This window comes from Quercus lobata, chromosome 8 (genome assembly GCF_001633185.2).
Source record: "Quercus lobata isolate SW786 chromosome 8, ValleyOak3.0 Primary Assembly, whole genome shotgun sequence".
Lineage (NCBI taxonomy): Eukaryota > Viridiplantae > Streptophyta > Magnoliopsida > Fagales > Fagaceae > Quercus > Quercus lobata.
The window spans coordinates 22,238,592-22,250,469 of NC_044911.1; the positions used below are offsets into that span (position 1 = coordinate 22,238,592).

Consider the following 11,878-nt stretch of genomic DNA (forward strand, 5'->3'; position numbering starts at 1 on the left):
AAAAGAAAAGAAAATCCAAACGCCATGCAACTGGGTGAAGTGATAGATCATATAGTTGGGAACTTTGAAGCTTATAAAGTCTATCCTCTTGCCGACGTGTATTAAAGGCAAAGGGATCAAATTAAAAACTCTCTACCATCACTCACATCCATGAAAATGAAAGAAAACGAATAGTACACAAATTATTAATTGGTCCAACCTTCTCATTGGTTGATTGGAGTCAAGTCGCTGTGCCATTAGCCTAGGCCTCCAGAAAGGTAGAAGTTGCTGTGCATTTTGAGGGACAAGTAATACAGACAGGTGCCAGTGTGCCACTGCCACTGCTACGGCCCACGAGAGAAATGCGTGTGGTGTGGGTGTGGCCCTGTGGGAGTGGGACTTCATGTTCCACCTTTTGAATTAGTCCAACTCTTTCTTAATTCTTATTCGGACGTGTAAGATCCGTGGAAAAGAAAATTAACTTCTCATTCACAAGCTTCCCACCTTCTCCAATAAGCTACCACAATATATTTTTTCTAAACTATATAATAAAAGTTATTGTAAGGACACAATTTTTAACGGCCCGGGAATGACTTTGGGCTCGTATGTAAAGGGTCCAAACAATATGATTTGTAGAGAATGGGTTTGGAAAGGCATGCCCTTGGGCACTGGGCAGGGGTCTGGTCCTGGTTTAATGAGAAATCATACAAAGGTATGCTTGGACTGCATAACTGAGCCTTACCTTGGTGTGGTTTAAGAGGTTTGGCTCCTCGAACTTAATCCGAGGAGCATTACCTTCTCACCAGCCTTCCTCTTTTCTCTCCTCCTTTCTTTGGACCCCCTTCTTTTTAGCTCTCTTTTCCCTTTTATACTAGTATTCATTTCCCCTTCTTCATCTACGTGTCAGTTTCTCCTTCTTTGGGGTGGTTACTCGTCTTATCAATCCTCATGTCAAAGTGGTTGGGAAAAGTTGGATAGCATGGTATGAGTATGAGTTTGTCAGGCGATGGGCTCCACATTAAGGTGCTGGCAGCCTTCTCCCTTGTGCTGTTCTTGTACTGAATCTGTCATTTTCTTCAGGCGTTTTTGTGAGAGGTTGGACGTAAAGTCGTCCTCGGTCACATCCTTGGGCCTTCAAGGAGCTTTCATTGCGCGTCCTTGGCAGTAGGGCTCCTCGGCTTGGGCTTTGGGCCTTTAATACAAAGTGGGCTAGGACCTTAGATTTTGGGCCCCACAATAGCCCCTCAAAATCCTGCTACCCGACTTTTTAGTTGGGGAGGAGGGTTTTGGTGACGTTAGGCCCACATTATGGCTCGCTCAAATCCTGTACTCTATTATTATTTGTATTATTATTATTATTATTATTATTTACATGGGAGGCGTGTCAAAATAAGGAACACTCCTTTATCTTTCACTCACGTGGAGTCCTTTGACATTTCGGTACTCGAGGCGCGCCTTCACGAGGATCTTCAGATCCTACGGCTGCGGATGAGGTTGGAAATTGAGCCAAGTCTGCCTTATCCGTAGCACTCCTTGGAAATTTGCATGAATTAAATGCCACCGGTTTGCTCTGTGTATAAATATGATAGGGGTCACTCCCCTTACATATGAATTCTCCTGTTCCCTTTGGAATCATACTCCTTCTGCCATATCCACGATCTCCATTTCTAGTGCCATTCTGCCTCAAAGCAAGATGTTTGAGGCATGGATGGGGATGAAAAGTCTTCGCACGCTTCAGAGGCACCGAATCCTCATGATACTTAAGGTGATGTGGTACGGATAAGGATGGCACAGATTCAAACCAATCCCCTGTTTTGACAAGGGGAAGATGGTATTTCTCCCTCTTTTAGCCAAAATCCGAAGCAGGTTCTGGTCATGCCAGATTTTTGGTATGTCAGAAGAAAGAATTTCTGCCATCAGCGCCGTCTGCCTTGTCGCAGGCAAATTTTCGTGGGGGCTCCTCAACTTCCGGTTCTCGGCACCTTTTCTTCAACGGTGCGGGCCTCAAGTTGGGTTCCCTGCACCTTTTCTTCAGCGGCGCTAGCCCGAAGCCAGGCGCTCTCTGCACATTTTCTTCAACGGTGCAGGCCCCACGTTGGGTTCTTTGGCTGCGTGAGTTATGGGTATGTAAAAGTATTGAGGAATGGTTCCCTTAATCAACATCTTGGAACAGCAGCCAACCTCTCCTCTGTACTTCTTCTTCGGCTTTATCTTCATTCTCTTGTATCTTTTCTTTTCACTTTCGTAGTTAGCTTTAGTATAAGTTTGTTCCAACTTTTCATTGTACACTGTACTATTTTTTTGTCTTAATAAAAGATGAGTTTATTTCTTTCTAAATACTTTTCTTTTCTGCAACAATTACTTTGTGCATGAATATTAAATATACACCTGCCTTTAATGATACTTAGAGCAGAAAAATGCCTTAAAACAAATTCCTACTAGTTTAAACTTATTGACATTATCAAGTATAGTAATGGTAATTCTCAATAAATTAAACTCATGAAACTAACCGAGATAACGGCCGAGCGCTGTGCGATACATGCAAAACAAATGCCCGAGAAAGATGAACTCTAAATAATTCATCCGAGGGGGTAGCCGAGTAATGAGGGACTTCGATTGTGTTTTTGGTAACATATTGCCCTATATTGCATCAATCCCTTTGGTACTGAGGATCCGAGAGTAGACCGAGGGATCCGTGCAGTTTAGGGATTAATCCAACTGTTAATGGGGAGTTCTCCTCGGATGGATTCTAAGGTTCATGTAACGTAGTTTTCCTTTTAAGTAGTTGGTTTCCCCATAGGCTTGAGTCCGAGGACCATGCAAGGCCTTGGTTTTGTCCAAAACTTGTAATTTTTTTTGTGTACTTAGTTTCCCCATAGGCTTGAGTTCGAGGACCATGCAAGGCCTTGGTTCTGTTCAAAACTTGTAATTTTTTTGTGTACTTGGTTTCCCCATAGGCTTGAGTCCGAGGACCATGCAAGGCCTTGGTTCTGTCCAAAACTTGTAATTTTTCTTGTGTACTTGGTTTCCCCATAGGCTTGAGTCCGAGGACCATGCAAGGCCTTGGTTCTGTCCAATACTTGTAATTTTTTTTTTGTGTACTTGGTTTCCCCATAGGCTTGAGTCCGAGGACCATGCAAGGCCTTGGTTCTGTCCAAAACTTGTAATTTTTTTTGTGTACTTGGTTTTCCCATAGGCTTGAGTCCGAGGACCATGCAAAGTCTTGGTTCTGTCCAAAACTTGTAATTTTTCTTTGTGTACTTGGTTTCCCCATAGGCTTGAGTCCGAGGACCATGCAAGGCCTTAGTTCTGTCCAAAACTTGTAATTTTTCTTGTGTACTTGGTTTCCCCATAGGCTTGAGTCCGAGGACCATGCAAGGCCTTGGTTCTGTCCAATACTTGTAATTTTTTTTTTTTGTGTACTTGGTTTCCCCATAGGCTTGAGTTCGAGGACTATGCAAGGCCTTGGTTCTGTCCAAAACTTGTAATTTTTTTTGTGTACTTGGTTTTCCCATAGGCTTGAGTCCGAGGACCATGCAAAGCCTTGGTTCTGTCCAAAATTTGTAATTTTTCTTTGTGTACTTGGTTTCCCCATAGGCTTGAGTCCGAGGACCATGTAAGGCCTTGGTTCTGTCCAAAACTTGTAATTTTTCTTGTGTACTTGGTTTCCCCATAGGCTTGAGTCCGAGGACCATGCAAGGCCTTGGTTCTGTCCAAAACTTGTAATTTTTTTTGTGTACTTGGTTTCTCTATAGGCTTGAGTCCGAGGACCATGCAAGGCCTTGGTTCTGTCCAAAACTTGTAATTTTTTTTTATATTTATTTATTTTTTGAACGTAAGCCCCTAGACCAGGGCGAGGAGAGCCGGCTTGAGGCCAGAAGCCCCTAGAGCTGTCCGCGCCATTGGCACTGCAAGGCGTAGCCCCTAGCAGAAGTTTATATTGGAGCAACAACTGCATGTAGCCGGAGATGGAGGAAACCCCGCGAACCTCTGCTTGCTAGAGAGTGGACTCCACCGCCACCTGCGCCAATGCGCAAGCCTTCCACAGACGGCGCCAATTGTAGGGACACAATTTTTAACGGCCCGGGAATGACCTTGGGCTCGTATGTAAAGGGCCCAAATAATATGATTTGTAGAGAATGGGTTTGGAAAGGCATGCCCTTGGGCACTGGGCAGGGGTCTAGTCCTGGTTTAATGAGAAATCATACAAATGTATGCTTGAACTGCATAGCTGAGCCTTACCTTGGTGTGGTTTAAGAGGTTTAGCTCCTCGAACTTAATCCGAGGAGCATTACCTTCTCACCAACCTTCCTCTTTTCTCTCCTCCTTTCTTTGGACCCCCTTCTTTTTAGCTCTCTTTTCCCTTTTATACTAGTATTCATTTCCCCTTCTTCATCTACGTGTCAGTTTCTCCTTCTTTGGGGTGGTTACTCGTCTTATCAATCCTCACGTCAGAGTGGTTGGGAAAAACTGGATAGCATGGTATGAGTATGAGTTTATCAAGCGATGGGCTCTACATTAAGGTGCTGGCAGCCTTCTCCCTTGTGCTGCTCTTGTACTGAATCTGTCCTCTTCTTCAGGCGTTTTTGTGAGAGGTTGGACGTAAAGTCATCCTCGGCCACATCCTTGGGCCTTCAAGGAGCTTTCATTGCGCGTCCTTGGCAGTAGGACTCCTCGGCTTGGGTTTTGGGCCTTTAATACAAAGTGGGCTGGGACCTCAGATTTCGGGCCCCACAGTTATATATCTATAAAATACGAGAATACAAAAGAATTATGAAAAAATATTGCGTCCTTTACCGTTTTTGGATATTCTGACTCTGTTTAGTGAATTATTAATGTAATATTTATTAAAAGATATAGTTTTTGATAATTTTTTATATTAAATATGTGATAAAATGCTACAAATTAATTTATTTTAATTATAATAAAATTTTAAAAAGAATTTTAGGCAAGAATGAGAAATTCTAGAGACAATTTTTTTGACACTAGTTGATGTGATATATTATTAGTGGTATAGAAAAAAAATAATGTTAATAAAAGGCTCTAATGATAACTATTAGGGTTATACTAATGAGTGTTCTAAGAGCACTGATTAAGGATTTATTTTAAAAAAGTTTTGATATTATTTTTATGAGAAATGAAAAAAATTGTCAAAACATTAATTTTTTTTTCTCATAAAATTTTTTTTAATTAAATTCTTAACCAATACTATAAAAACATTCGTTAGCATTTCCTAACTATTAATAAGTGAAAACTGGCCGACTCAGTGAGTGTAAAAAAAAGTAATCAAATTTTATTTGCCAGAAAAAGAAGCTATTTTACCTTTGCAAGCGGTCAAAGTGTTTGTCGGTAGAGTAAAGAAAGATAAGCCGATTTGGTAATTATCAGACAACGAGAGAGGTCTTTTCCTAAGATCAGATTGACTGATATTGGCGAAAACTGCCGACTTGTCAGACACGTGAGCCCGACTTTGACACATAATAAAGGAATGGAACAGCTATAAAGTCATGGGACTCAGTTTTAAATCTCTGTTCATACGAAAAGTATATACTTTTTAAAAAAAGTAAAATTTTGGCACAATAATTAATAAACTACTACATTTAAAATTATTTGAAATTTTAATTGACCGACAAATTTATTGTGAACGGTTGTTTTATTTTTATTTTTTTGAGAAAGTAGATTTTTTTGTTTTGTTTTGAGGAAAGTAGGTTGTTTTATTAGAGGTGAATTTTGACAAATTTATCATTAGAATATTTTTTTAATATCTTCCATACTTGTTAAATCTTTAAAAAAATTAAACATTAATAGTTATATCATTATTTAAATATTTAAATTTAAGTTCTGTAGTTTAAAATTGTTCATAAAAATAAGTTTATAAATCGAATAGTAAATAATATCCGATTAATACAAAATTTGATACATGTGTGTTAAGAAAATAAAGAATATGCAGTTTAATAGTTAAAATTTTAAAATATATACCATGTTAAATTTTTTTTTTTTTAGTGAGAATTGTAACAATTGGCTAGAAAGTAGAAACTAATTTATCAATTTTGTCCAAATTTTAAATTAAAGATATTAGATGGATGGCTAAGTGGTTGTGCTGTTGTTAAAATATATGTCCAGCTCACACATTTTTAGATGGTTACTTGGTTGTCTAAATGGTATTGCTAGTAGGATATTTACGAAGATTATCTTAATATGTATTACTAATATTTTGTCTTAATGCTAGAATGTAAAAAATATAAATGCAGAGTCACTCAGGGGCCATATCAAAGATATTTGTGTTTGTAATTCACTAGCAATTGTGCGATTTTTAATGTGCTTGTTCCTACAGCTTAAGGATAAATTCTTTTGCTTTAGATGGAAGAAAACAGCCCACTAAAAAGTTTAATTAAGCTTGAAACATAAGCATGTACACTTTTGTTAGTGGATAAGGGTCCTCATTACTTGTTAGTTAAGCATTACATTAGAATTATTAAAAAAAAAAAAAAAAATTTGTCCATATGCACATTCAAGACATAATTTCATATTCCTCTAAAAAAGGGTTAAGAGCAAAAAGAAGAAAAGAGGTACAGATGTCAGATACTTCCAATCTAGTGAAGAGGTTGTTTCTTATTGTGACAACGCAACAAAATTTGCGGTACCTAAAAGGCTAAAGCACACCATTTATTGCAGGTTAACTTTCTAGCAGCTTTTGGGGCCGATGTGAAATGGAACACCGTTTATTGCTGTTTTTCAATGGAGACTATGAGAGCTGAGAGTGAAAGGGACTGGCCTCAATTAATTTACTTGTTCAGACAAGTTTATTTCCAGAATAACTAAGTTGATATTAATATCCCCCTGTCATTTTTTTTTATCAGCTACGTGAGTCTCACGTGAAGAATTTACCGTTTATAGCTTAGATTTTAATTTTCATGTACAACTTTTTAAAATTTACTTACACTTACAAAAAAAAAAAAAAAAAAAAAACAGTTTTCAAAAGAACACTAAAATAAAATATAAAGTTTGTCTACAAACTTAATTGTAGTTAATGGATCGACTACAATTTTTACTAAAAAAAATTAGTACAAAAACATATTATTAGAGATTATATATTCTTTATGTTTTTAACATGCATGTTAAATTTTGTGTCAATTAATCATATATTATTTAATATTTTATTCATAAACTTATTTTTTATACACAATTTAATACTATAAAACTTAAATTTTAAACATTTTAATTGATAATATAGCTATTGAGTTTTAATGTTTTAAAAATTTTACAAATATAGAGGATATTTAAAAAAAAAAAAAAATTTAATGGTGAATTTGTCAAAAATTCATAATTTATGTCTAATAAAAAAAATCCAACATACTAAGTTTGAAGCTAAATTTTGTAAAAAATAAAAATAAAACAATAAAAAATCCAATAATTTTAGGACAAAGTTTGGCTACAACTCTACTCAATATCTTTTTATTGAATGTAAGTAGCCATTGGCTACAATTTAAGTTTGTAAGGAAAAAAAAAAAAATTCGATTTTTTTGAAAAAGACATATGATACCCCTAATACAAATGTATGTATGACATTTTTTCTTTTGAAAAATTCTTAATTTACATTGTACTAGCAATGTAAGATTTATATTGTAGACAGTATAATATTTATTTAGTCTTTTATCATCTTTTTTTATATCTAAAATCTCTTTATCAATTAAGTTATTAAGCAGACATAATTTTACTGGTAAAGCTTCTTATAAACAGATCCTATAGGTTTGAAACTATTTCTCATAAAAAAAAAATACATAACTTTACATTATTTATTATTATAGTTTATCATATAGTAATAATAATAATAATAATAATAATTATTATTATTATTATTCTTTTTCGTTAAAGCACCATCACCAAAATTAAGTCTATAACCCTGCTATACGGCAATCACAAACGGACACTTATCATCGCAACGCAACAAAGTCGACACTTCTTGATTCTTGACTTCTTAAGCATTTACTTTGTTGCAGACTTAAGTCGGTCAATTCATTTCAATGGATATTAGGTCCTCCATTTTCCATAGACTTTTCTGCAAATTTCCACTCTAGTGCCTATTTCCAAATGAGGGGAGGGGGCATTGGTTAGTGCTGCACATTAAATTTCATATATGAATAATAGGAAATGCTAGAATTACAATTTTTTTTTAAAAGATAGTTGATACAGTGAGCGATTATTTGGTAAGTGAAAAAATGATGGACTCAAATGAAAACTAATAAAAATTTGCCACAATAAAAATTTATAAAAATATTAAAAAATTGTTTGTGATTATAGTATTTTTTTGAGGGGGATGTGATTGTAGTATTACTCATGAATAAATTCGCAAAGCAAAATTTTAATTTTATTTCCTTAATAAATACTACTAGGTAAGGTTCTTTTATTCTTCCAAAAAAAAAAAAAAAACGAAGGTAAGATTGTTTTATTAATTATTATTATACCAAAAAAAGAAAGTCCCACGTATACAGTACTCCATAGACTTTCACAGTTCACACAAAGAAATACTAATCTAATTCAACTCCATTAGTATTTAACAGGATTTGTTTATAAACCATAAAGTCATAGAGTGCTCCTAGAAGATTTGAGATTTTTTTTTTTTTTTTTTTATGTGTGTTTGGATGAACTTATTTTTATAAGTTTATTCAACTTATTTTGTTTATTGTATAAAAATATATTTAAAAGTTCTATATAGAAAATTAGATTAAATTATAAATTATATCTCTAAAGTTTAAGGTAATTTTGATTTTTCTTATAAAATTTTGATCCACTCTCCTAATGTTAGGTATTGTTTGGATTTGCTCATTTTTTTCAAAGTGTCATGAGTAGATGTTTGGTTAGTGCCAGATTGGCACCCTAGCAACACCCTTTATGTTTGTATTTATTTTGATCTTAAGCCCTCTAAGTTTGGGATTGTTTGATTTTGTATCCTTTATGTTTTGATTAATTTGGCACTCAATGAACAGTTAGGCATAGCACATTAATGGAAGTGAGTAAATCCAAATGATACCTATTGTTAGAAGGGTTGATTAAAATTTTAAAATTTAATTATGGGATAAATTTAAAATTAGCCCAAACTTAAGTGGTGTAGTTTATAATTTAGTATAAAATAATACGTTGAAGTATATATGGTGACAAAAATAAGTGATTATAGTCACGAAGTAGAGACTTTTGGTTGAGTCAAAAGTTAAAGTTTTTTTTTTTTTTTTTCATTTTTTACCTCTTCTAACTTTTAACCTTTTTTTTTTTTTTTAATTTATATATAAAAAAAAACTACTTTTATTCAATAGTTGATATTAAGTGCTAGTTTGGATAGCCCTTAAGTGCTGCGTCTGTGTTTTCACGCCTTTTTTTTTTTTTTTTTTTTTCTTTTCAGCCGTAACAGTTGACTCGGTCTTATGTGAACAGTATATTTATGCACTTGACTCGGTCTTATGTGAACAGTATATTTATGCACTGATCCCATAAACTCCACTTTTTATCAACTTTTTCATTAAAAATAAGTCCCACAATACTATTTACATATTTAAAAATTATTTTACTACAGTATTTTCAGTTTTCAATTTCAGCAAAATAAGTACTATCCAAACAAACCCTAAATATCACTTTCTTATTTCACTTTATCTCAATCCATGAAAGTATTTAGGACTTTCTGAATCTTAGAGCCACGTGTCAAAACCTCATTATTAATATTTATGATGGTATAGAAAAATCGGACCAACGCATTAAATAACAAGCACTTTCGTTGTTTTATATCGGGAATCCCAAAGATGTTACATTGAGAAATAAAATAAAAATGATAATGATGACTTGAAGATAATTGGGGTATAGAGAGAAAAAATATTAAAATGATAAAATGTAGAGAAAGAAAAGAAAAAAGAAAAAAGAAAAAGGAAAATGAGCAGGCTCATTCATATTATTGATACCCAAGAAAAATCCTCAAAAAAAATCATCATAATACTCTTTTTCACAAAAAGAGTAAGATACACGATTATTTATCTTATTGAATCTAAAAAAAAGCTAAATTGGTCTATAAATTATAATAAACTAAACTTGAAAAACTCTAAAAAAAAAAAAAAAAAAACTTAACAAAACAAAGTCGAAAAAAAGAAAAGAAAAAGAAAAACTAAAATAAACCCTATTATAATAATAACAAATCCGACTAATGAAATTTTCTTATTCTAAAAGACAGGACCCAAAGAGACACTAAGCAAAACAGTAACGGAACCCACTAAGTTCACAAACACATATGTGGGAGTTACTGCCCATGCAGATGATTGTGCAGGCGGCGTTGCGCCTGGAGTGCTTGACCCCGGTGACGGTGAAGATTGCGGCGACTTTGTCGATGAAGATGGCGGTGACAGTGGCGGTGAAGATGGCGGTGTTGTTTCTGGTTCTGGCGGAGATGAGTACGCTGGTGAATAAGCTGGAGCCTCAGTTGGAGCGTTGGACTCTGGAGAAGGTGCTTCTGGCGCAAATGAAGGTGCTTCTGATGCTGGTGATAATGAAGATGGTGAAAATGATGGTGCAAATGATGGTGATGATGATGGTGAAATCAATGGTGAAAATGATGGTGATGATGATGGTGGTGAAATCAATGGTGAAAATGATGGTGATGTTACTGGGGTATTAGTTACAGGGCCTAGTGAGATTGGAGTTGCGGCTATGGATGGTCCAGGTGAAGAACTTGATGGAGCTAGAGAGGGTGGAACTTTTGGGGTGTGACTGCTGCTTGGAGTTGGTGCTTGTGTTGGTGCTGTTGGGGTTTTAGGAGGACTGGTGTTGCTGTGTTTCACAGACAAAACAGTCACAATTAGTTTCTGTCCCTTCTCACAGTTTTGTTCCTTCCCACTTATGAAAAAGGATGGCCCAGACTTATCAAGCTTGTACTCAGAATCACCTTCTTCTAATTTCTTTATTGGGTTCTTTGTGTTGCAATTGTAGTAATCGTCTTTGTTCACAAGCAACACAGAATCCGACCCTTTCTTATACTTGAAAACTACAAAAACAAAAACAAACACAAACACCCACATATAAATACAAGTCTACCATCAAAAACCAAAAAAAAAAGTATTCTCATCAATAATTTCGACCGCAGAATTTGAATAAATTAAGGAAAATATCAAAATATACAAATTATAATTAGGAGACACTAATTGAGTTACAAAATTATTGACAAAATGTATTGTAATTTGTGAGTGATTATTAAGGAAATTAAAGGACTTAAACAATTACCGAGAGTGTCATTGACTTGGAACCTGTTTTTCTGAGTCCAGTGGGTGTAATTCTCGGAGGGGTGCAAGACCCAACCATCTCTTCCACCAACGTAGAATTTGGAAGCCTGCGAGGAAAAGAGAAAACAAGAAAAGAGAAGAAAGAAAAAGAAGAAATTCATGTGCCTCTGAAACGCCATGACTAATGAGGGAATGAAAACAAAGAATACAGTTTCCTAATTAATTTGAAGATTTATGACTCTGTTTATATATATATATATATATATATATATATGATGTGGTACTCGAAGTTTCTAGGAAATTAAGTGATCTATTCTTTATCAAGTCTTTGGAAGATAGAAATTATTTTAGAGCGTGTGGAAACCGAAGTTGTTGGAAGGGATTTTTTTTATTTTTTATTTTTTTATTATTATAAAGAGAATTCTAACGTTCACAAGGGAAGAAAATAGTGAAAAATAAAAATCGTGTGAATTTTTCATATGGTACGTTAAATTAGCCACCGTTTATTTTGTTTTTGTCGGGGACTCTAGACGTGGCATAATCATGGAGACTTAACGGTACGTATATTGTTTTTAGAATTTAATGTGGTGGCAAGAGTTTTGTGGGCTAGACTTTAGAGCGTAATTAAAATCATTCCTATCACA

The 11,878-nt window shown here is 34.8% G+C and overlaps 1 protein-coding gene across 1 annotated transcript; it reads right to left on the reverse strand.

Annotated features, from left to right (window-relative positions):
• Positions 1-9,890: 9,890 nt before the first annotated feature.
• Positions 9,891-11,574, reverse strand: LOC115954613 (early nodulin-like protein 2). The gene is made up of 2 exons (XM_031072524.1): positions 11,236-11,574; positions 9,891-10,999 (listed from the first exon to the last, which is right to left on the reverse strand). The coding sequence occupies exons 1-2, from the start codon at positions 11,411-11,413 to the stop codon at positions 10,182-10,184; spliced, it is 996 nt and encodes a 331-aa protein (XP_030928384.1). The 5' UTR covers positions 11,414-11,574; the 3' UTR covers positions 9,891-10,181.
• Positions 11,575-11,878: the final 304 nt, after the last annotated feature.

Bases quoted from the DNA above. Each gene is read 5' to 3' on its own strand.
- LOC115954613 (XM_031072524.1), bottom strand. From the start codon at position 11,413: ATGGCGTTTCAGAGGCACATGAATTTCTTCTTTTTCTTTCTTCTCTTT. The intron at 11,000-11,235 runs GTAATTGTTTAA...TTGTTTTTGTAG, and splicing joins CCAAGTCAATGACACTCTCG to TTTTCAAGTATAAGAAAGGG.